The 26,043-nt window shown below is 46.7% G+C and overlaps 1 protein-coding gene across 10 annotated transcripts in view; it reads left to right on the forward strand.

The window, feature by feature from the left end:
• HDAC5 (histone deacetylase 5) overlaps positions 1 to 26,043 on the forward strand; it is a 2,156,790-nt gene that overhangs the window by 1,890,644 nt on the left and 240,103 nt on the right. For all 10 annotated transcript variants that reach the window (XM_069634322.1, XM_069634324.1, XM_069634323.1 and 7 more), the window contains one exon: positions 25,542 to 25,661. In XM_069634322.1, the coding sequence (XP_069490423.1) occupies positions 25,542 to 25,661 (120 nt within the window). The remainder of the gene's footprint in view (positions 1 to 25,541; positions 25,662 to 26,043) is intronic.

The following is a 26,043-nucleotide window of genomic DNA, read 5'->3' on the forward strand; positions in this document are numbered from 1 at the left end:
CTGCTTTACCCGGCCAAACTGCTCCTCTGAAGAACAAAATTTTGTTTTTTGAAACGCCAGAAGACGCCATGGATTGGTTGGATGCACAGAGCCACCCCCAAGAAACTGGTATCCGGACGGGAGCTGAAGAAGATAAATAACGTGCTGCTATAGTGCCTTAGGTGACACAGTGCAAGACGTTGGGACTAGAATATAGTAGTAAATAAGGCCCACTGGGAATGTGCTGCTGGGCAAGTACATGCTTGCAAGATCCGATGGGAATGGTTAATCATAATTATGTAAGCGGGAGCTCCTGGGCAGCAACCTTGGAACCCCCATAGCATTGCGCTTAGGTAGGTCACCATTAGCTTGGTGACGCCCCGCGGGGTCCTAGTTCTCAGTACCACGGGGAAGGACCAGATGCGGGTGGGCCTGAGATCCAGGGATAGAGCTGGGCATTTGTTGGGGTTGGGTAGGGAGGGGGGAGGGACAGAGTTGTGTGTAGTGGAGTGGACAGGGGAAGGGTGTTTGAGGTGTTGGTAGTTAAGGGAAGTTTGAATCGGGAAACGAGCCTATATAGACTGAGACGGAAGTGGGGTCTGGACTGCACCGATGGGAGGAGAAGGGGAACTCTAATGGGCCATGGGGGACCTTAAAATAATTACGTGGAATGTCAGGGGACTTAATAGTTATTTGAAAAGGAACAAGGTTTTGTTGCACCTGCGCAGACAAAAGATAGACATTGCACTGTTGCAAGAGACTCACCTGACACGGGAAAAGATGGAGATGGTTGTGAAGAAATGGAAAGGGTTTGTGGTGGGATCGACATACTCTGCTTATGCTAGAGGAGTACTCATTTGGGTGGTACTGCGTGTCCTGTTTCAACGGTTGCAGGAAGTGGCGGAAGCGGATGGGAGGATGGTCATATTGAGGGGACTGGTGGAGAATAGGGAAATAAACATTGTAAATACATACGCCCCCAACCAGAATGCAGCAGCATATTTTGAACTCTATGCACTAACCTTAGCAAGTGTATGGGTGGTGCAGTGATCTGGGGTGGGGATTTTAATTGTGTATTGAACCCCAGGGAGGATAGATCGGATGGAAAGATTGATAGACCCGCCCCAGCGGCTAAGGCACTGCAGACATTACTAGATGACTTTGGTCTGGTAGACGTGTGGAGAACGAGACACCCCCAGGAAAGGCAGTACTCGCACTACTCCGCAGCAGTTGCATACGAGGCTGGACTACGTCTTTGCTACTTCGGAAGTAGCAACTGAGATTACTCAGGCGGAATATAAAGCGAGGGTCCTCTCGGACCACTCGCCCCTTGTGCTTGGGTGGCAATATTGCCCCCCGAGGGCAAGGATTTCGACGTGGCGCCTCCGGGCAGAGGCACTTAAGGATCCCGTTTTCAGGGAAGACATAAGGGAGGAGATCATAAACTACTTCGAGATAAATACAGGTAGTGTGGACTCGGCGAGCACATTATGGGAAGCCTTCAAAGTAGTGATGCGAGGGGCAGCCATAGCAAAATCGAAGGGCCTGCAAGGTGGGATCCTGGCTGACCTACAAGAAACGGAAAGGGAACTGGAAAAGGCATTGAAGGGAGGAGGAGAAGACATGGAATTGATACTTAAACTGCAGCAGAAATGTACGGAGCAATGGGAAAGATTGTGCAACCTCAATTATAAAAAATACATAGAGAGACAGCATGCGGGAGGGGATAAAACAGGAAGGCTGTTGGCATGGTTATACAAGAGCGAAACTCCCAGACCCACAATTAGAATGATAACGAGAGAAGATGGTAGTATAACTGACACCCAAGAGGGAGTTAATCAGGAGTTTGCAAATTATTATAGGTCATTATATGGGGATGTGGAGGGAAACAGTCTTAGAGAGATAACAGATACACTGGAGAACATAGGACTGCCTATGATAAGTCTTGAGGAAAGAGAAGAGCTGGACGCACCAATTACTTTGGAAGAGTTAGAAAAAGTGGTGAGGTAGCTACCTACTAGTAAGACTCCTGGGGCGGACAAGTTTCCAAGTAAATTTTATAAAGTATATAGAGAGGAAGTGCTCCCCCCAATGTTAGAAATGTTAAATGAAGCGTTTGAGGTGGGACGGCTGCCGGAGTCACTTAGAGAAGCGATCATAATACCGCTTCACAAACCTAACAAGCTTGGGCATAGCTGTGGCTCTTTCAGACCTTTGTCGATGTTGAACCAAGACAGCAAAATACTGACGGCTGTCTTAGCAAACAGGTTGCAGAGAGTTCTTGGCAAACTAATACACCCCGACCAGACGGGCTATGTCCAAATAGAAATATAACACATAATCATAGACGACTCCAACGGGTTGTCGAATGGGGGAGTAAGAACGAGGGCAAAATGGGAATTGTGTCCCTGGATGCAGTTAAGGCTTTCGATTCGGTCAAGTGGCCATGGCTGCTGGCGGGCTATGGAATGGGGCCTGGATACATAAGGTGGGCGAAGATGCTATATAGTGAACCGCTGGCCAGGGTCAGAACAGGATCAGTGATATCTGGAAGATGGCAATTTAGTAGAGGCACCAGACAGGGGTGCCCATGGTCCCCAATGCTCTATATATTAGCCCTGGAGCCCCTAGCAATATACTTTGGACAACAATACGATACTATAGGTATTGAGGTGGGACAGGAAAGGCACTTGATCTCCTTATATGCGGACGACTTGCTGCTGTACTTGAGGCACCCGGAGGAAAATCTCCAGTATATCCTTGAAGTGATGGAGAGATATGCGGGGCTGTCTGGTATAGCAGTAAATCCTCAAAAATCTAGTATTTTCCCGTTAGGCAGTTATAAGGGAATCCCTTTGGGTTGGTTACCGGTGTTACAAATACCATGGGCGGTTAGTACTTTCTGGTATCTTGTGATAGACGTGTACCATACGGTGGAAGAGGAGCACAGGCACAATTCCGAGGTAGCCATTGAGAAAATCGAGAAGTGTATGAAATTCTGGGTGAAGTTGCCCCTAGCAATGATGGGACGAGGGGCGATGCTTAAGATGGTGGTCCTACTTAGCCTCCTGCATTATTTTGGGAATATTCCATACCGGATACCCAAGAAGATTTTTACTAAGCTGAACAGCATGTGTAGGGATTTTCTGTGGCATGGTACCCGGAATAGGGTGGCACTATGGAAGTTGCAGAACTTTTATGAAAAAGGGGGTATAAAACTGCCTAATTATGAGGTTTATGTAGCAAGCCAACTGCAATATATCGCTAAATGGCTCTCAGATGAAGTGGCCCCCGAATCCAGGTTGTTTGGACATGATTGTGCCCCATTTTATTTAAGAGAAATGATCTGGCTGCCCAAGACAGAAATGGAAGACCGCCCTAAAATGATACTACTTGGGTGGAAGATGTGGCGCCGGGCATGCCAAATGATGGAGAACCCATTCCCATGATCCCTGCAGATACCACTGGTTGCACTGGCAGGGGGAGATAAGCAGCTGAGGATGATAATCAGGAACCATTGGGAATCCGTGGTGTTAGTAACGATGGGAGATATCTGGCGAGAGGGGACTATCATAAACTTTGAAGTGCTGGAGGAGGAAGTGGGGTTACACATACGCCAGTATATCACATATCACAGAATGGTGCAGAGAATTAGGAAAACATGGCCCGAAACGGTACTGGAAGAAGAACCAGATGCTATAATAGATACAATATATGATATAACGGAGGGGGGGCATGAGATCTCTAGACTGTACGAAAATGATGTCTAAGGTCGGGAAGGAATTAACACAATTAAGACTAGACTGGGAAGCGGAAATAGGAGCCCCGATAGAGGACGGGATGTGGGAACGGGCCCTGGGGTACCACAAGAAGGTGTCAAGGAATGCGAGACTAAAACAGATACAACTATATTTCTCAACTATATATTACGTACAGCGCATATATGAAGCCCCAGAGGATATCTAGGTTTGAAAATGCTGGACGACAAGCATGTCCCAAATGCGACGAAGAAAAGGCTTGCATGGTACACATGTTTTGGTCATGCCCAGTAATTGAGCGTTTCTGGGGTGAAGTAGCAGAGAAACTAGCGGAAAAAGGGGGTCACGATCATTATAGATACAGCCTGGGCCTGCTTGCTGGGGGGGTTCCCCAGAGCACAAAACTTAAGCATGTTAGTAAACTGAAAGATCTAGCATATGTGCTTGCAAAAAGGATTGCCATGCGATGGAAGACATGTCACAAGCCACAGGTGGAGGTGTGGTGGAAAGATTTGCGGAAATGGGTGGAGGCAGAAACCATGTTATGGCAAGAGGCGAGCAATGTAGGGGGAGAGGATGAGGTGGGAACCCTGATGGCAATGAAATCATTAATAGCGGAATTGTTTGGAACAATACAAGATCTGACAGAATCCACAGAAAGTGAGACCCCACCACGCGAGGCAGATACAGAGTGTGTGGAATAAATAGGCTCATAAAGAAGGAGGGATAAGGGGAGCAGTGACTGAAATTAAGTACTGAACAATTGAGTTGTTGATATATGCACTGCGTGTTTGGTTTGTATTGTTTTTTGTGTGAATAAATCAATAAAATTGTTTTTTTTTAAAAAGTGAAAATCTCGTGGCACAGCCATTTTAGGACCCTAGCAATGTTAAGTAACCATACGCGTTAAGCGCGAATATGCACACCAAAAATAATGCAAAAATAGAACAGTTGTACCTGTTGCCACCAGCTTGTCTTTAGGCACATATAAAAGTAACCAAAAATCCCATGTGTAAAAAGCTAGGGTGATAGAAACGTATCCCTATTGCACTGCAATGTGCTGTGTTCAGTTATAAAAATACAAGAATTCAAAAGGGAAACAAAGTTTCCCATTACTGATAGTCTGAAGGTGTTGGGTAAGATTATAACCTTAGTGCTAAATCTACCTCACTTGTGAGAACCCCGGAACTGTTTGTTGAACTGGTGGATAATTTTTCCGTATACCTCAGTGAGTGGGAACCTTTTTCCACACTCTAAGAACATTTTACTCTTTTTATGGGTGCCATTTTTAAGACTCTCCACAGTGTCCTTTTAATTTTATCCTCTTTGACAACTTTTGGTACATACCTTACTCTCACGTCCCATCCCCTTTCCTTCATACTGCATGGGCGTCCCTTCCAAGGGACGGGAGACGGAACCTTTTTCACCAGAAAAACAATTCTTCCCCTTTAAATTTAGAGGCGTGCGTGGGTTCGGCCCTGAGAGCATGCGCTACCCTGCTCTGCCCTCGGGCGCCACACCTCAATCCCCGTTTCCACGTCGCCGGGAACAGGCCGAATTCACTGGTGCTCCTGGGTTTGGCTCCGGCCATGTAATTCCCTGCGCAGATACTTCTTCTCTTCTGTCTTTTTATCATTCAGGTACTCGGTCCTCAGGCACCACGCTCCTCCCCGGTGCATGTCGACTTCTACAGGTGTCCATCCTGCGACAGGCTCTTTCCAACTAAAGACCCCCACGCCCTCTGCCTACGTTGGCTTGGCCCAGAACACGGATGGCAAGCTTGTAATGCGTGCAACGCGCTCTCCTCGAGTTCTCTGAAGAACAGACTAGCCAGGTGGAGGGAGCTTTTCCAGAGATCGCCTCCAGAGGACCTAAAGGACTTTGTCTATCATCGATACAAGCCCAAGATAGTGCCGCTCTTTTCCAGCGCACTGTGCAAGGGAGACTCCTTCCCAAGGACTTGCCCGCGCAGGATGGACCGCTCAGGTCCTCATACCAGCACGAGTACCAAGGCTATATCGGCTACCGGCCGGTAGGGCGAGGGGTCAGTTGATCCTCCCGGTGACAGTGTTGGAGAACCGGAAGGTTCTTTTTCAGGGTCGTTACCCGAGGGGCCGTGCCCTAATATCGGCAACATGTTTGAGGGGCCGCCTTAGTTCTAACGGCAGCTCTGCCAAAGGAGAAACGCCTACCAGGCCTCGTCCTGAGGAACAGGGTAGGCCTCATGATCCACGCTTAAGAGTCCTGGAAGGTTCTGGGCCCAGTGAGCCAAGCAACACGACGCAGTCACGTGGAAGGCAGCTTGACAAAATGGCCGCCCGATACCGCACCAGGACAGGGAGCAGGTGGAGGAACATGCGTCAAGGTGGGACTTGTGTCAATCAGGTACGTGGCCTACAGCCTACCCTTCCCCTGCACAATGCAGTTTTCCGCTGCGTCCGTATTGTCAGGGTATGCAACGGCTCCAGCAGCCACCTGCTACCCCGTCAGTATCGCCTACCACCCCTCGGGCCTGTGAGGACAGATTCTTTGAAAGGTTCCTCGGGCTCATGAAATCTTTTGAATGGGGGTCATCCTCAGGGATGCCATCAGGGACATGCTCCTGCCAATGGCTCCGGCACCGCAGGCCCCAGTAAAGGCACCCCTGCCCACTGTTCAGCCTCCAACCGATAGTGCAGGTGGTACCGTACCAGCCTCCGCTGCAGCCTCCAGCTCCGGTCTCCACACCCCATCCTTCGGCACCCAGCACCCCCCCCTGATCCCCCAACCGGACCCTCAGGTGGACACAGATGAGGAGGAGGACCCCGACACACCGTCATCAGCCAAGGCCTTCCATGAACGTTTTGCAGTGCTGACAGAGTACTTGGGCCTTCCTCAAACCGAGGTCGAGCAACCATCAAAGGGCGGTCCTCGCCGAAGTCCTCACACTACGTTCCGCAGCCAGAACAGGGATCCCGATGCAGAAGGACATAGTCGCCTCGGCCAAAAAGGGCTCGCTCAAGCCCCACTCGGTCCAGCCGGTCAATCGATGCCTGGATGCCAAGTACTGGCAGATGGAGGGGGATACACTCTTGCTGTCGGCCCACCCTCAGCCGCACTCTTCGGTGATCGCTGCTGCATCACTATACTCCAAGTCTCAGTCATCCTCGGTCTCTTCCTCAGCAGCACTGCTAGGCAAGGAGGAGAAGATCTTGGAGGCGTACGGGAAGAAGCTGTATGCCAACGCATCCCGTATCTTCGTCAAGCCAACGCGAATGCCATGCCTTCCTTCCAATTATCGAGAGCAAGATCGTCCTCATTCAGACAGACAACTCGACCAACATGTTCTATGTCAACAAGCAGGGAAGTACCGCATCCCCTCCACTGTGGAGACTGGCAGTCAGCATGTGGGAATGGGCCCTGGAGAACAAAATCTACCTCACGGCCGTCCACCTTCTGGGGAGTCCAACCTGGGGGCGGACAGGCTCAGCAGACTGTGAGCGGACAATTAGGAGTGGCAGCTAAACGACCTTGTACTGCAGGAGATCTTCAGCAAATGGGGACTCCCCCAGGTGGACCTCTTTGCCTCCTGGGACAACAGGAAGTGCTAACAATTTGCCTCCTGGCAAGTGCAGGGCCCGGGCTCCCTGGATATCGCATTTCGGATTCAGTGGAACGGCATTACAGCATATGCCTTCCCACCCACGCCGCTGATACACAGGGTGATATGCAAGATCAAGGAGTCTCACCAACTCAGCGTCATTCTGATAGCTCCATGGTGGCCAGCCAGGCCATGGCTCTCGGAGCTGCTCAGCCTCTCGGAGAGACCTCCCATTTGCCTTCCGACGGGCCCACCACATCTTCTGGTGCAGTAGGGGGGCAGGGTCATTCACCCCGCGCCACAGAAACCAGCTCTTACGGCATGGTTCATGAGCAGGTCATGCTAGGACACCTCAGCCTGTGTCAGGCTAATCTAGAGATCATACAGGGCGCTAGGAGCAAAGCAAGCTACCAGGGCCCATTACAAGAGCAAGTGTACCAGGTTCTGCCACTGGGCAGACGCTGAGGACATCAACCCCATTGCATGTACATTGGGCGACGTGCTCTCCTTCTCGGCGCACCTCGCACACTCGGGTGTGCAGGTAGACACTTGCCGCACTTACTTGGCAGCCATTGGGCTCTACAGAAACTCAGAGGAAGAGGTCTTCTCCTCTTCCAAACCCATTGTCAAAAAGCATCCGACGGGACTCGCCAGACTCTACCCGCCCATCAAGAGGCCACACCACGTGTGCAACCTCAATATAGTATTGGGTGCCCTGGCGCACAAACCATTTGAGCCAATGGCATCTGCGGACATCAGGTTGGTCACCATTAAGACGGCCTTGCTAGTCGGTCTCAACTCGGCTCACAGGGTAAGTGAAATCCAGGTGCTGTTCGCCTCAGAACTCTACACTATGTTTCACAGAGATAAAGTAGTCCTGCGGCCACACCCAGCATTCCTACCTAAGGTGCCTTCCGCATTCCATCTAAATGAAGAAATAGTGCTGCCTATGTTTTTTGCTGAGCCCAAAGACGAGGTACAGAGAGTTCTGCACTGCCTGGATGGCAGGCGTGCCCTGAAATTCTACTTGGACAGGACCAAGGACCTCCGCAAGTCGGACACACTTTGTGTCACCTTTGGTAGATCTAGACCAGGATATCAGGCCTCCATAGCCTGTTGAATGATCTTGGCCATCAAAGAAGCTTACGAGGGACAGCATAAGCCACTTCCAGCCAACATGCACGCCCACGCGGTCAGAGTCAAGGAAACGGCCATCGCATTCTAGCGGCATGTCCCCTGGCAAGTTATAAGCAGGGCGACCACATGGGCCACCCCTTCGGCTTTCTGCAAGCACTACTGTTTGGATGCCGGCTCTAGATCAGACGCGGCTTTAGGACATGCGGCTCTTAGAAACCTGTTTGCTTAAGGAGGGTCTCCTCTCCACCCTGGGGCTACACTCAGTTGTAATCGCCCATGCAGTAGGGAGGAAAGAGGAAATATATAATAAATTATTATACGTTACTCACTGTAGTGACTAACGTACTCTTAGTCCCCTTTGCTCCATACATCCCACCATCCTCCCCCCCCTAATAAAACTGGTGTCACTAGGCAATGTTAATCTATTGTCGATGCGTCTATGGGGACTGAGGTGCGGCGCCGGAGGGCGGAGTCAGGGCAGCCACATACTCCAAGTGCCGCACCCCCATGCGCCTCTAAATTTAAAGGGGAAGAAGGTTTTTTCTGGTGAAAAAGGTTCTGTCTTCTGTCCCTTGGAAGGGACGCCCATATAGTATGGAGGAAAGGGGACTAAGGTTAGTCACTACGGTGAGTAACTTATAATTTTTATTGTTACAGGGTTCGTCTTGGGGCTCCCCTTTTACTTTTTAGAGCTAACCTTGTGAGTATGACAGTACTCAAGTGTAGAAAGGATATTTTGTAGCCCTTCTACATTTTGTTAGGTGAAACCAGCACACCCCACCTCTCACTAGCACTGTAACATTTCTGTTACAATGACAAGCTTCACTTAAATAGTTGGTGGCAGTGAACCTTTTTACAAATTTGGTGCACCTTTACCGGGGGCTGTTTTCACAGCTGCGGTAAAGGTACAAGCGAGGGAGGAAGGTCTAAAATTCTGCAGCCCTTTGTCTTCCAGCCTGCCTGTAGGAATCCAGTTAAAGCTGGGTGGCTGGCTGTCCTGAAAGGACTGCCAACCCCCCAGGTTTGAATGTTGCACTTCTGTTTTGATTGGCTGGGTTCCTGCATAAAAGTCTGATCCTGGAAGCTGAAGAGGTAGTTGACCACTGGACCTGAATCCAAAGCGGAAGATGACGAAAATGCGGCTGAGTAGATTACCAGCGACCAGAGTGCCTGCTGTGTAACTGAAGCCTGCTGTTACCCTTCCTTCCATGCGACCTGAGGACTCTGAAAATGAATACCCCGACCCAGAGCCTGGCATGGTATTCCAAATTGGGCTAACATTTTGGTGGCATCCTACTGGACCTCCAGAGACATGAATTGAATCCGAAAAGTTCCCTCATCAGATTGCTGGACCTTGCAAGTGACGGGAATCCAATCAGCGAAATGCAGTCTTCTTCTGGCTCCTGAAAAGGGTGCCAAAACCACAGAGCCCCATCCAGACGAGAAGAAACTCTTGCCTGGAGCCTTCCTTGTTGATCTTTGCTGCAAAATCCCTTCCAAAGTCCTGCCTTCCATCTTCATGACAAAGGAATACATCGACCAGGTTTTTGGCTGCAGATCCTGAAGTCTCCCCTGCTGCAACTCTTCTTCTGTGATGAGGTACTGTGTTGGCTGAGGTATTTACTTACCTTCAGCCTATGTGATTTCTGTAAAGCTTTGGGGTGTTTCTGTGATTGGGGGTCCTCTCATCCAGTTCACCCAGGCCCACTGCTGGAATCCGCCTAGGGTGTCTTCTCAGAAGTTCCTGGATCCTTTCAACCTCTAATACTTATCTGTGAACAGTATTCCTTAGGAACTCTGACTTGCTACTTTTGTGCCTTCCTGAACTATCTGCTGGATATTAGAGACCTAGTGACCCCCCCCCCCCTTCTGCCACTGAGAAATCCCATGCTCCAAGAATAAGGGAAAGACTTTCTAATGATTGGGTATGTTGCCTAGAAAAGAGAACATGTGTTTCAAAGTTTACTTGTAAAAGAGTTGGTTGGTAACTGTAACTCTGAGAGTGAGCAGGTACAAATGTTCTTACATTGAATGTGTGTTGTGCCATTCTGAGAAGTGTATGTGAGGTTACTTTACCCACCTGTGAATTGCTTGTGCCCCTCCCCAAAAGTAATGCTGTTGGCTTCACTTAACTATTTCTTTCAGAAGATTAGTGTTAGTTGCTTTCCCTGGTCCGTATTATACAGATTCTAAAATAGTCTTCGGTTTATACCTACCATTAAGTTGCTGATAGCTCCTTTTAAAAGTATATAGGTTTTACTTACCTTGGTCTGCCATCCTAAAATAAGTGAGTTATTGCTTACCTTAGTCTGTGTTCCACTGACCTAAAAAGCAACTGTAATAGTATATTACAAATTAGGTATTACCTGCCTAGAACAGTTGTGGGCCATTCTTAAAGTGTTATGCAGGTGTAGCTGACCTTGATCTGCCTGCTGCAATCCTAAATTAGTGTAGAGAGTTCTTGCTTACCTTAGTCTGTGTTCCACTGAGCTAAAAAGCAACTGTAATTGTATATTACAGCAAAAGGCTTTACTGACCTAGTATAACTTTGTGTTATCCTGAATATGGTTATAGGTTTCTACTGTCCCTTGAATGAGTGTTCAACTATTCAGAAAAGTATACTTGCAGGTGGGTTTACTAAGTGATTTCTTAACGGAGTGTCACTGCACAACTCCTAGGGTCTACTACCCTTGTATTACTGAAAGTAATCAGAAAGTAACTTATGGTTTTACTCTCCATGAATGTGTGTCCTATACTAAATGTGTTTGATAAGGTCTGGCTTGCCTAGAAATACTGTTAGTTTTCCAAACAAGGTTTGTGCTTTGGCCTATGTACCTTCACGCATTGTTGTTTTTATAATTTATGAGTCTATGACTAAGTACTTACCCCAAGACTTAACTTGACCTAACTGTATTTAGAATAAACCTTTCTTTTTTATAATACTAGTGTTTCTGTTGGTATGCTGAATATTCTTTGTACCTTCTTACAGCCCTCTCTCCCTCCTAAAATAAGCCTGGCCGCTCTGTCTACACTACCATATACTCTGATGGTACAACTTTATTCTAAAAAGTGGAGTTTAGTACTGTCTCAGTTTTATGGTTTTACCTAAGCCGTTAGTTGGACTTCAAAAAAACTGTTCTAACAGAATGACTGATCAATTTCCCCATAACAAGTGAGCAAAAGGCAAGTGACTCTGAAGGCTTTACTTTGCTTCAAAATGTCAGGGCAGGATAAAAAAGAGTTAAAAGAATGGGGTTCTACAGGAAACTATGGAGGGAAAGTTGCAAAAAGAAAATCTTGCCTAACCGTTGTGCCACAAGATTTTCCCGTGTTCTTTGGCTGTTAGGGAGAATTCTCAGAATTGTGCCAATTCCCTCTACCTTGGAGACCCCCAGCAACTTTGCTGGATTTTGAGGGTTTGATTTTGAACCTGGAGAGAGTGAGACCCTTTTTCCCACTCTCTCATGTATTTTAATGGGATTTTGTACTCTGTGTTTCTTTTGGTTGTGGAGTCTGACAAACTCCATAGGCATCATCCTTTGCATTGTATCACACAGCACCTTCAGTGCAGTGACACAGGGAAGTCTCTCAGATTTCCCAAGGTTTAAATACCTTCTCTGGAATAAACTACTGTTTCCAGAGCAGTAAAGTGAAATTGACTTTACTTACATTTGTAACTTTCTAGACCCAGCACACACTATATTACAATAGGATGCTGGAGGGGCTACTTAGTATCCCATTTGTCTAGCTTCTCATGTAACATGTTTTTGTTACCCTTTCTTCACTGAATGGCTGGTGGCAGTGGTTTACATTTTACTACCATTACAGGATTTTGCCGTGGGCTGCGTTCGCAGCCATGGTAATGCACCCATGGGTGACATTTTTGTCAAAATGAAACCGGTCTTCTTTTCTCGTCATTGCTTTGTGGAAAGGTCCTTCTTGAGGTTTACTCTGCACACCAAACCAGGTTTGGTCCCTTTGTTCATCTCGTCTTTGGCGGGATTCACAAGTGCAACCCGCCTCCGGCTCCTGGCTGTCTGGCGGGAGCAGGAAGTGAGGGAGGTTCCCAAAACTCCCTGTGTGTCATGGTCATGGAGTCAGGAGCACAGGCATGCAGGGGTCGCATGCACAGGAGACCTGGGTGGACATTGTCCTGGCGCTTCTGGCGCCAGGCTCATGAACAAAAGTAAACAAGAACATCCATTTAACACCAAAAAGCTTTTATTATGGACATAGCACTTCAGATGCATTAATATTGAACATTCCATCCATTAAGCAGGATGCATTAAGCTTGAACATTCCATCCATTAAGCAGCCCCAAGTGTATTCTTGGGTGTGGCTGCTAATGGATTGCCTTCGCATGTGCTCACTCTCTAGGAGTGGCAGGGTGTGGCTGGTAAGCCAGCCCTACTGGGCGTGCCGACGATCTCGGCTATATAAGCTGCCCCGATCCTCAGGACAGGCGCTTCTCGTTATTCTGCACTTGCAAGCAGCGTGCCGGTCACCGTCGCCTGAGGTCAGACTTACATTTGAAGATCCTGCTTCCTGGACATCCTACTTCCTGCCAGCATACTTACCAACTGGGGAAGCTGTTCTTACCTGTACAGCTCTTCGGCGAAACAAGTATTCATCTTTACACTTTCCCGAATGCCGAAATCTTCATCTTGGCACCGCAGCACGACACGCTCCATCGTTGACAGCAGCACCTGCAAGGAAAAACAGAAGACAAGGTTAGACATCGAAAAAACAGTCAGTTTAAGGTTGCCCTTCGCCATACTTCGCACTTTTCCTTAAACCATCACTTACCTCCTGTCGAACTTTGAGGTAGCATCCATCTTCCATCCGGCCGCGTCTCACGTCTCACAGCTGCATTGAGGCCACATTGCCATCTAAGGGAAGAAAACAGAAGACATTATTGCGGGCATAAATAGGAGCAACATATAAAGACATTAAACTGAACGAACAGCTTCACAAGATCTCAAGAAAGACTTACCAATCATAGGGAGAAGCATAGTCGCAGCTGGACTGGACTAACCATTATCAGGGATCAGTGAAGGAACTAGATCCCATTCGACACACCACTGCCAGAAGTAGCAGGACGGAGAGCTTTTCTTCCATAATTCACAGGTGAGCTTTATGGGCCGGCGTATGCTCACAGAAACTGTACTTTGGGGTAAAGGGTTCGAGAGGTACAACAATCATATTGGCACACTCACACACTCTTATCTCCACGCAGTAGCAGTATCACCACATACCACTGCTGACAGCTTTTCTACTGAAGGAGAGGTCTGAAGGGGGGTGATTCAAGTTCAGGGAGGGCTGCAACCGTGCCCCAACGCCTCCGCAGAGACCAGGTGAGCGAAACACTGTGCTTAATCTCCTAGGAGACCCAAATGCACTCTGTGGTGATTGGCCGACTGGCTGTCCAGCAAGGACAGTCGCCCTGCTGAGTGACTGACAGCTAGGGTGGAATGAATGGGAGCAAGCTGCATAAAAGGCGAGGCTTTTTGGCTTGGAAGGCAGAGTCGACCACTGGAGGAAGGAATCCGAAGATAACTTGAAGAGACCTGCTGCAACTCCTGGACCTTTGGTTAGCCCGGTGAAGCCCTGCTGCTGTGCTGAAACTCCACTTTCGTATCGACAGAGAAGCTCCTGCAAGGGCGACTTCTCCCTTTGAGTTGGTGGGACCTATCAACTCCAAAGTAAGCCACCTGGACGTCCTCTCGGAGCTGATTGAATTTCCACAGAGTTGCTGCTGGAAACCGAATAGCCAGGTAGAGGAACACCAGTTTGTGTGAGCTGCTTTTAAGCTGGCTAAGAGCTCCAGGAAGATTCTCCGGACTACCGGGAAGCAGGACTGACTGAGCCCCCTCAACAGAGTGCAGGACACCAGAAGCAAGGAAAGTCCATCTTGACAGCCAGGAACCGCAGAGTTGCTAATTGCGGTAGTCGCGAGGAGCTGAAACACTGAAGTGCCACTTGTTTGAAGTTTGCCGGTTGCGAGCAGTGACCATCCCATTGCAGTGCAGGAGTCCCCAGAAGTCCTCCCTCTTTGTCAGTCTAGAAAAATGGATACCTCTACTTTGTGATCACAAATCTATTTTGGTGGCCGTGTGCCAACCGTCTCATGCACGATATGATAGAATATAGGTTTTCGAGTTTGCCAATGAACGGCCATTTTGATTTAACAAGAATCGCCATTTTGTTTTCTAACCATTGCTCATTGCTTTCTGTTCCTATTGCTTCGAAGTATATTTTCTGCTTACACTGCTCGACTGTAAAACATTGTTGTCTGCACGTAAAAAGGACAAGGCCGCAGGGCCGTGAGGGGAACAAGAGTTTGTTGAAACACAACGTAGGCAGCGCCAGGAAGAATGCCCGGCTCCCTCCCGAATGTAGCCTTGAAGCAGAGCTGCAGGGCATTTAATCATTTCGCAGATGCCAGCCAGTCTCGTTATATGGTAGAATATGTTACAATAATACAGCTAAAGGCTTGAATTATGCTTTTCTTACGGCCCCCCCTTTGCTGAGCCCCGCTAGAGCGTTTCGGCTCCCAGGACACGAATAGCACCTAATAGATAGCAAGGTCTGGAATGCAACTCTTTCCCCCGTATGTAGCTCGCTTCCAAGAACAGAAGCGCTGTGTTCTATTCAACAACTGAAAGATGCCTCCGCACTCACAAATTGCAAATTGTTACTAGAATAGATGTTTGAAGGTGTCATAGTTGTCGGAGATGTCCATCATCACACCACGTTCAAAGAAACCCAATAAAAGGGGGGTGTTAAACATGTCATAGCTGATTGTTTGATATGCATTTTGTATATATGTAACTGATATAATACGTAATTCACTCTCTTGCGTCCCTCGAGGTCTAGAGATGCACGTCGCGGGGCGTGAGACCGAGTTGGCCAACTGAGACTTTTGCTTTGCAATAAACCCTAACTTTGGGAATACAACCTTGTGTCTGGCGTATCTATCGTGTGTGGTGGCTCGCCTTGTTTGCATAGACGCTAGGGAACCCTAGGGGCCCCTTTCATCTTGTCCCCATGACTGAGGCCCAGGAACAGTGAGATCTGCAGAGCTGCACAGGAACAGAAGTCATCTGCTGCACTTTTTCTTCAATCCAAAGGTACTGTAAAGTCTGAGAGGATTTACCTCTTGCTAAAGAGTTGCTTGCATCTTCTACTACTCACAAGTCGAACAGCTTGTTGCCCTACATTGATTTTTCTTTTTCTTCAAAGACTTCTACAAACATTGTGCAAAGACTTCTCTTACTTACCTGCAAAGAAGTGCTTCAGCTCATATAGAGTTTTGCCCATTGACTTTGGCTTAGCCTGTTTCACTGAATAACTCTTGTTAGGGAATCCAATAGTATTTGCCTGGTTGAGAATATTTGGGTTTTCTTGCATTTTCTAATAGCCTTTTCCCTTTAACCTAATTCGTAAGCTCTTCTAAATGCAACGTGATATATTAATGTCCCCAGCAACCTAGCTATTGAAGTCACCTGACGGTGTAGGTTGTGTCTGTGGCCATCCCAAAAGGGTACTTACTGATTTAGAAACTTTGTGTTTTGAAATATATTTGTGTGGTGTTTTATTTTGCCCCCTTCTGAAGAAGGCGTGCTCTAACTGACTGATAAATTAATAATTGTTTTATCAAGAAACCTTGTGAGTAAGAGTTTATTTGAATACTTGTCACTGTGAATCGCTGTGTAACTCCCTTACAGCTCACATTGACCCCTCTTGAGATAAGCCTGGCTGCTCCACACGCTACCAACCTGTGTAGTGCTGACGTATACCAAAGGTTGGGTTTCTATTGCCAGGAGGTCAGGGTTGTTGTAGTGCACCCAACGGGTACTGCATACAATCGTGCCTAACATTAGCCATCTTGTAGATTTGCATTTGTCCTGCCCTCTAATATATAATAAGCTTTCCCGGGCAAAAGTGGTGGTATATGTTTGTGGCTGGATATGAGGTCCTGGGACTGTCCGGTCCCAGTCCCCAAAATGCTGAAGTGTGTGTGTGTTGCTGGGCAGATTGGTGGGGCGGAGGCTATCTATAGTTAGACAGCCCCTGTCAATTTGAATGTTGCAAATCCTTAACTTGGTTTGGCATGGTGCGACTCCAGCTCAAATCCTGGATACAAAGTCAGACTTTTGCAATGATTCAACAGATAATCATTGGAGTCAAGAACCCTACGAAGAGGAGCATCCCACTGAAGACACAGAATTCATTGATGCAGCCAACTAGCAGTGTCTTCAACCGTTCCGGCGAAACCCTGCTTCCTGATCTCCAGGAGGTGGCTTTAAACCTCTGAACCATTGGTGACTCCTGCTTGAGGACCGGGACCTTAGAAGCCTTTGAAAGTGTCCTGGAACCATCCAGTGGACTGGCAAGCTTCCTCATGGGCTACCTTGCTGCATCTGTCCCTGTCCTGAGTTCAGACTTCGGACTCTGCACATCCTCGCCTTGGGAATGAAGAGCCCTCCCTCTGCAGTTGCAGCTCTCCGGCACAAAGAGGGGCCTTGCAGGACCAGCTTCTTTGTTCCCTCTGTGAGAGCCGACTTCTGCAATTTCTTTGAAGTTGAAACCTTGAGATAGTTCTACATCACATGCTGGGGGTCCACCGAGGTTGTCAAGAATGCGGTGGTCCTTTCTTCATCGTGCCAGGGTCGTCCAGCTATCCAGTCCCAGAAACCTCCTCACCAGAACAGAGAACTGCGTGCCCAGCGATTTTAAGAACTGCCCAAGTGAGCCCTGAGTGAATCGGAGTACAGTGGGTGAAACTTGTTCCTACCCTCCTGCCTTAATAGGGTTTAAAGGACGCAAAGTGCTTGGTCTACCTCTCACTTGCCTGACATGATCAATGGAGTTCTCATCAAGGATCCTCTCCTGAGCTTAACCTAGAGCAGTTGGATTGTTAGAGGTTATTGCAAGAACTTTGCTTTCATTCTTCCTCAACTTTTAAATACTTACAACTGCATGTCACATTTTCCAACACTTGTTCAGACTCGTGGCCTTCTGAAAAGAACTGTATTGGGACTTGTGACTCTAGGAGCTCTAGTCTGCCTCTTTTGATCGAGTAGGACTTTTTGAAGGTGTAGTGCCCTATTTTATGAGGCTTTGTTATGGTTTCTAACTGCTTCCTTTCCTACATATTAGTTATCTAATTGTGGTTCTTACTCACCTTGTTCTTTATTAACTTACTTTGGTACACTAAAGTTGCCCAGATTGTTCTCTGTTTTAAAGTAGTGTTAGTACACTGTAGCCAGATCACACCAAAAGGGAATGTCAATTGGAAGGTACTCATGGTGGCAAAAGTAAAGACAGACACAAGTGATCACAGTTAAAGGGTGTTTATTAAACTGTATGCAAGGTTGAGAAAAATGCCTAACTAAACCTAAAGCTAAGATGAGAGCAAGCTATGACCATCAAATGATAATAAGACAGTCCTAGTAGCATCTTGTCAAATAAAAAGGGCATATACTAAAAACAAAAAAAACTATTGACAATCCTTACCACTAAGTTACAAAAAGAGTGTGAAATAATGTTCACCAGAAAAGAAAGAAGTCTTCACAAAATAAGTTGGGAAGGTATGGTGGGGTCTCCCTTCCCCACGTTTTTAGCACAGGACAAGGCGGGACTCCTGAGCCCAGCACACTCCTGGGCCTCTCCAGCACGAGGTTCACAAGTCTATTTAACGATACCAGAACCCAAGTCTCTTTTCTCAGTCTCTTGCCTTAGAAGGCCTGCTGGATAAAAAAATAAATTCCTTTGGTGGTCTTTTGCGTCTTTGGCCGATTGCTGTTCACCCCTAGCACCGCCTGTCCAAGGCTTGGATCTTCTTTGCAAAATGGGTCTCCCTCTGTTGGATTCACTACGGCCTTTCAAATATTGCTCGTAACCTTCAGGAGCTATAATGTTTTTTTAAACAAACAACACTGTGGACAACCCTCAACCGGGATCACCCTTGTCCACACACTGTTCCTGGGTGTATTACTCTTCACCCCAACTCGTAGGAATCTCTCAGCCGGGTTCACATTTGCCACATATACAATTCACTCTGCTTTATCTCAATGCTGGATTCACTCTCAGTAACTTTACCTTTGGCATCCCTCTGTCGGGTTCACGTAGCCATCTTTAACACAGTTCATGAATTTCTAACACAGTTCATGATTTGCTCATTTTCATCAGAAAGCGGGGTTCCCTTCCCCTAGCTTTCTCTCGGCAATGGGTCAGGAGACTTTTGATTGTACAAGTGATTTGCCGTGACCCTTCTAGGACCACTCTGACATCTCACACCGTGCTTTCCTAGGTCCTTCTGGAACTTGCAGTATCAACACAAAACAAAAGGGGCCAGCGAGAGTCCTTTGAATGAGCACTCCTGCATTGCCTGACCACTGTGCTGCTGGCTGCTGTCTGGGCTTTTCCCAAAAGTTCAAACACACACGAGTTCTTGCTTCTCAGGTTCCTTGCGTTCGTACAATGTTGCCACTTGAAACCTTGGGCTCAACACAGTTCTGTTTGCTATCCTCTTCCTCCGATTCACCGGCTGTGCTGAACCCATTGGCTTGTCTTGCTTCTGGAGTCGAGGATGGTACCACGGTAGCCTGCGTGCCTCTCCGCCTGTGTTATCAATGTGGGAGGCCCCTGTGCACCGTTGACATCTGTTCCTCCACACGCCAGCTGTGACTCCCTGTCTTAAGAATTCCCTTTCAGTGGCTTTGCGGGTCCGAGTTGAAAAAGGAAAGGGCAGTTCCCCGTTTGTCATCCCTCCAGGTCTTGCCGCCTTTCTCCTCAGTTTGAAATGCTGGTCCAGTACAGCTGTGTCTTTGTGCTTTCGGCCTTGCTCGTAGTGTGCTCTGCCTTTTATCCCTGTGGTGAAGGCGAAGGGCTGTCAGGTGTGCGTGGTTATTGTCAATTGCCTGACTCTGCCTGACCCGTGTGTTTGGACATGTCAGGTAAACGGCTCTGGTGTTAGTCCGTTGTCTGTTACGGTGTACGAAAGTGTGTGTCAGTTAGGTAGAATTCTCATTTCTGTGCTAATTCCCTTCAACCTTAGAGACCCCCAGCTCTTTTGCTGGACTTGCGACTTTTTAATTTTAACCCTGGAGTTAGTGGGCCCTTTTCTCACTCTCTTATGTGTTTTGACCTGATGTAGATTGTCAGACTCCAAAAACAAAAAGAAACACAAACTCCATAGGCATCTACTTTTTGTATCATGACACATTCAGTGCAGTGTCACAGAGAATTCCTTTGGATTTCTCATAAGGTTGAAATACCTTTTCTTGTGTGAACTACTGTTCCCAAGAATAGTAAAGTGAAATTGACATTACTTACCTTTTCTCTTTGTAGGTCCAGCACACACCATCTTCTGTGGAGTGCTGGAGGGTTACTTAGTAGCCCCTTATCCTACATACTTATGTGACATTTTTTATGTTACCCTCATTACCTTAAATGGCTGGTGGCAGTTGTTCAATTTTCCTACCATTGTGCTTTTCTACCGCATGCGGAATCCTCAACTGCAGTATAGCACCCATGGGTGACCTTTTTGTCAAAATGGCCTCGGTCTTCTTTTTTTGCCATTTTCTGTTTGTGAGGTCTTTCTTGGGTTTTACTCTATGCGCCAAGCCAGGTTGGAGTCCTTTGTTCGGTTAACCTTTGGCGGGCTTCAGTACTGAAACCCTCCTCTAGTTCCAGTGTGTCTGGAAAGGCAGAAAGTGAGGTAGGTTCCCGAAACTCCCCTGTCCTTTGTCTTTAGGAATGCCTGAATGCACCCAGTCCTGATGCACTGGCTGGCTGTCCTTTTAGGACAGCCACCCTGCTGTTTGAGTGACAGCTAGGCTGTTCATGAATGGGAAAACCTGCTTAAAAGGTGAGGGTTTTGGAACTGAAGATGGAGTCGACCACTGGGAAGAACAACCTGACAAAGAAACCGTGAAAGAAGCTTGCCGCATCCTCCTGGACCAATGAATTGCCCGGTGAAGCCCTGCTGCTGTGCTGATGCTCCTTTTTCTGATCAACAAGAGAAGCTCCGGAAGGGACGACTTCTTTCCTTGGGTTAGTGGAACCAACTAACCCTGAGACGAACGCCACTGGACCATCTTCCCTGACTGGCTGTACTTCTTTGGAGCTGCAGGAACCGAGTGCCAGGGGTCGAAAAATCCATAGTCGAGTGCACAATCTGGCCCGAAGCACCAGGAGTCTCCTAAGGATCCTCCAGAAGCAGGACGACCAGAGCTAAAGTCCCCTCACCAGAGTGCAGGACTCAAGGAGTGAAGAAAGCCCAACCGGTGTCTAAGATCCGTGGTGGTGCTGTTTACCGAGCGCTGAAACCATGAAGTGACGCTGATCCGAAAAGAGCCTGTAGCTGCTGCCGACCTCCGAATTGCTCCTGCAGGAGTCCTCCAGACGTCGTCCTTCTTGTCACCACGACACAAGGCCCAGGAACCCAGGATCTGCATCGCTGCAATCAGAAAGAATCCAGCTGAACCACTCTTCTTCTAACCAAAGGTACTGTTCCGACTTGGGGTACTTATCTCAAGGTCTTTAGCTTTTGTCTTCTCAGTTGAGACTTGCAGTAGCTAATTTGCTAGAGTTGATTTCAGCTCTACCCTTCACAAGTGTAACAGCTTGTAACCCTACACTGATTTTTCTTCAACAAACTCTCTAACTTTGTGCAAGACTTTGCTATCCAAGAAGTGCCTCAGCTCCCTAGGCTGTGCTCCAATTGACTTTGGCTGTCCTGACTCCATGCAGACTCTTCTAGTCCATTTGACTTTGATATTTACTGTACCTCATAGGTGATAACTTGGTTTTTAACGATTATTGCTGGGAAAGGTTTTTGTCTAGACTTCATTGGAAGATTTAAGTGCTCACATGCTCTGAGTACTAGTGATATATAAATGTCATAAATGTCCTAGTTAGTGAAGTTAACTCAGAATGTAGGAAGCGTGTAGGAAGCATCTCTAAAGAGTATCTACTAGCTTTATGTTTGGTTCTGGAAAAGTATTTTAAAGTATATTTGATTTGTACATACATTGCCCTTTGTAAAGAAAGCTTAATTAAAATCTGCTGTTAAATAACTATTTATAACAAAAACATTGAGTGCAAGTATTACTTGGCTACTTGTATTTGTGGATTTCATTACTACAGCCCTACTGCTCACATTTACCCCTCTTGAGATAAGCCTGGCTGCTCAGTCACACTACCAACTTATGTAGTACAGGCCTATCCTGAAAGGTGTGTTACCTAGAGGACAAGTGTTGTGTAGTCTCCCACAGGGTTACTACATAAATTCTTGCCTAACAGTGTCAGAAGGGTGGCGGGGGGGGGGGGTTAGAGCTTCTAAATATCAAGGGTAGGATGGGGAAAGGGTGTTACAAGGAAGGGGGTGCAGCGTCTCGCCCATTGGTATCGCACTTCTACTTCCCGAATGTTCAGACAGTTTTTCTGAAGTCCAACTAAGGGCTTAGTGAAACCATTCAACTGAGACAGTACAAGACTCCACTCTTGGTATAAGGCTGTACCACCTGAGGCCATGGTAGCGTAGACAGAGCAGCCAGGCTTAACTTAGGAGGGAGAGAGGGCTGTAGAATCAGTACAAATGAAATTGTAATACAAATGGTCCAAAGAAACATTGAAACACTATGTATGTAAAAATAAAGGATTTATTTAAATACAAGAAGGCCCAGATAAAGCTAGGGGTAATTAAGTACTATCACACAATATATGTAATCACAATTATGAAAACACTCACAATGAAGTTCAGGTCAGGTCTTGCCCAGCTATACAAGTAACTTATGTATGACGTAAAAGGGACAGTTGGAACCCAAAGACTCCTCGTGTGTCTGTCTACAACAACACAGGGAAAGTAAAACCCAATGTTACACTTTACTGATTGACTCAGTTATTCTAGGTATGCAACAACCTAATGCAGAATTATTCTGGACAGGCTAACAGCAAGTCAGGGGAAGCAAGGCCCAGTTGGGGGACACGCATACAATTATCCTCAAAGGACTAATCTGGTGATACCAACTGTTGGACACTCATACAATTATCCTGCAGGAATAATCTGATGAAACCAACACATTACTTTTGGGAAGAGGTGGAACCAAATCACAAGAGAGTAATATACTTTCACATCTACTTTCTATTAGAATGTCATAACAGTTTCTAAGGAAGAAAAGATGTTAACTATACTTTTGAGAATAGTGCATCACACATATCGAAGGTAAGTAAGAACTTTTGTAACTGGTCACTCTTAAAGTTACAATTACCAACCAACTCTTTACAATTAAGTAACTTTTAAACACTTACTTTCTTTTCTAGGCAAAAGGCCCAATCCTTACAAAGTCTTTCCCTTTTTCTCGGAGCATGAGTGTTCTCAGTGGCAGAAGGTGGGTTACTTGGATCTAGTGTCCAACAGACGGTGTCAGAGTAGGTTCTTAAGTAGCAAAAGTCAGAGTTCCTTAGGGAGACTTGGCAAACAGGTGAGTATTTTACTTCTAGAGTTAGAAGAGGTACAGGAGCTTCGCAGAAGACACCCTAGCAGGATTCTAGCAGTGGGACGGGGCACACTGTATGAGAGGACTCCCCATCACAGAAAACACCCCACAGCTGCACAGAAATCCTAAGAGACTTAAGGTAAATATGTACCCAATCCAACACAGTACCTCAACATTGATGATTTTGCAGCAGGGGGACTTCAGGATCTGCAGCCAAATACCCGGTCAGTGGATTCCTTGTCATGGTGACTGAAAACAAGACCTCAGAGGGAACTTTGCAGCAGGGATCGATGGAGAAGGCTCTAGGCAAGTTTTACCTCTCGGCTGAATGCGGTTCTTTGGATTTGGCACCTTTTCAAGGAGCACAGAAGAAGACAGAAAATTGCAGTTGGATTCTCATCGTTCCAAACATCCAGCACTCTGTTGAGGGGACTTTTCGGAATTGATTCATGTCTCTGGAGATCCACCAGGAGGCCCAGAAAGTTTCAGCGAGATTCGGAATTCGGAAGTCTGTGTACCGCTTAATGGCTCGAGGTCCCAGGGTATTGGGGTATTGCAGCACCGCAAGGTTGCAGCAATGTGTGGGGTGGCTCAAAATGCAGGTCTTCTTGAGTCTAGTGGGTCTCACCAGGCTCCAGGTCAGGGTCCTTGTTTTCAGGGTGCCCAGTTCGATTGGAAGGAAGAGCTACAGCAGGCTCCGGTTACACAGCAGGCTCTCATGACACTGGACATCGGTTCAGCCACTTTTCCTTTTTCGTCCTCTTTGGTTTCGGTTCTAGTGGTCGACTTTCAGCCCCCCACTAGGATTTGTCCTCATTCAGGCAAGAAGGAAGACAACGGGCTGTGGATTTTCGGACTCCTCCCTCGCTACCTGCCTTCACAGACAGACTGGAGCCTGGGCGGGCAGTCCAAGGGACTCCTGAAGATAAAAATCACACAAAGGAATTTCCCGCCCTGGATGCCAGAGGAAGGAACAAGAAAGAACAAGTAACACTAAAATGGTGAAAATAGAAGACGGGCCATTTTGGTAAAATTAGCACCCTTGGGTGCCTTTACTGCAGCTGTGAACACAGCCCGCGGTATAGGTACACCAAATTAATACAAGGTATCACTTCCACCAGCCATTGAAGGTAAGCTTGTCCCTGCAACAGAATTGTTAAAGTTTTAATGTGAAAGGGGATACATTGCATCTCCCCAGCACACCACATAAGGTAGGGTGTGCTGGGTTCACCAAACAAAATGTAAAAGGGGTCCAGCGATCCTTTCTCCCCATGAGAACTGTAGTTCTCTCAAGGTTAGCCAGATAAAGTTTAAAAGGGGAGACCCTAGGGCAACCCAGCAACAACAGGCACTTATTGCCACAAAATTGTTAAAGAGGATAACTTTTAAAAGACACTATGTAGAGTCTAATAAATGAGACCCATAAAAAGAGTTAAAGATGCTATGAGTGTGGAAAAAGGTTCCCACTCTGAGGTATTAAGGAAAATATCCCACTAGTAAAGCAAAAAGTTCTGGGGTTGACCCAGGTCAGGATGATTTACCATTTCTATGAAAATCCTACCTAACACTGAATACCCCTCATCCAGGTGATCCTCCCCCACTGGTCCACCCCCAGGAATTGGATCCAATACCGATGGCCGTGTCCTGGCCACATGGATGACAGATACCCGGGGACGCGTAAGTGAGACACCTTCAGGTTTCTCACAGTATGCAATAGTAGGTTATGTTAAGTGTAATACTTGCCTGTGGTTTTAATTGCTAGCAGTTTGTCAGAGGCCAAAATAAATAAATGTATTTTAAACATTCGTTTGAACTTGTATTATTAAAAATCCCTGTCTGTGCTAACTAAACCCTTCACCGCTCTCCTAAATCGAAGCCTTGCTGCCCAGTCACACTACCCAGATAGTTTGGTAAGACATTAGTGTGTTTCCATGTTCACCAGACTATGGTGGCCTCGCAGAGTCTGTCCAAGGGGCTGATTCTGAAAATCCATCTTAACAAGAGGTATACAATGAATTGTTTTCTTACTATCTTGGGTCTATACTGTGCACCATGCATTTGTATTGCTTCTATCACTGCTTGCTATTCTGTTTTCTAAAGTATTTGCTTCTATAAAAGACCCAATACTGATAATAAATACAATAAATTAGTTACTTAGACATAAGTGTAGAGCCACATTATTTTTGTCCTTTACAGATTAACATATGCCCGCCCACCCCCCCTAGGAGGCTAGGGTTCATATGTGTGTATATATATATATCGGGTGAACGGGCCACAATAATGCAAGCTGTATTACTAGTATCCAATAGGAAGGCAAATTCTTTGGTTATAGCTGAAAAGCAAGAACAAATTCCGATGCAGCCCATTAGCTTTATTTCAACAGGATTATGCTCAAATACCTGTTCAAATCCGTAGATGGCTTCTTTGTGTTTAGTTAGTACATTGAGCTACTTGTAACGTAGGAGCAGGCCAGGTCCTGCTTAGTAAGTAGGCAGTAATGTAAATTGAGCTGGGGACATTTCAGTAGAAAGAGGAATTTATACGTTTGCAGAACTGACAGTCTTTTTTTTTTCTCTGCAGGACATACACCACGGTAATGGCACTCAGCAAGCCTTTTACAGTAACCCCAACGTGCTCTACATCTCATTACATCGCTATGACAATGGCAACTTTTTCCCAGGCAGCGGAGCACCAGAAGAGGTGAGTGTGTTGGCACCCCGCAAGCATTTCAAGATAGCTTCATCTTATCTTTCATTTTTTATTTTTCTTGAAGGGGTTTTTGATCTTTTACTGGTGTCTTTTAGAATCTGTCTTCTTCAATGGATACATTTTCATCACAGTCCCTGGTTCTGAGCATTCTTCCAGCTCTTTAATCTATACTTGTGTACCTAGTGGAATTTGGCACAAATTGTAAGATTAAATTAAGGAGCTTATAACTAGCTCATGGATAAAAATGTCACGTTACTAGCCCATCATAAATGTCACTTGCCACTTCAATTCTACACATACGCACAGCAACTCTTACTCACTAAGAGTAAAATGTTTCTAGCCAGTGCCGGGTCCAAATTTTTTGCCTAGCTGA

The sequence above is a fragment of the Ambystoma mexicanum genome, chromosome 13 (assembly GCF_040938575.1).
Source record: "Ambystoma mexicanum isolate Mex_15411 chromosome 13, UKY_AmexF1_1, whole genome shotgun sequence".
NCBI classification, from domain to species: Eukaryota; Metazoa; Chordata; class Amphibia; order Caudata; family Ambystomatidae; genus Ambystoma; species Ambystoma mexicanum.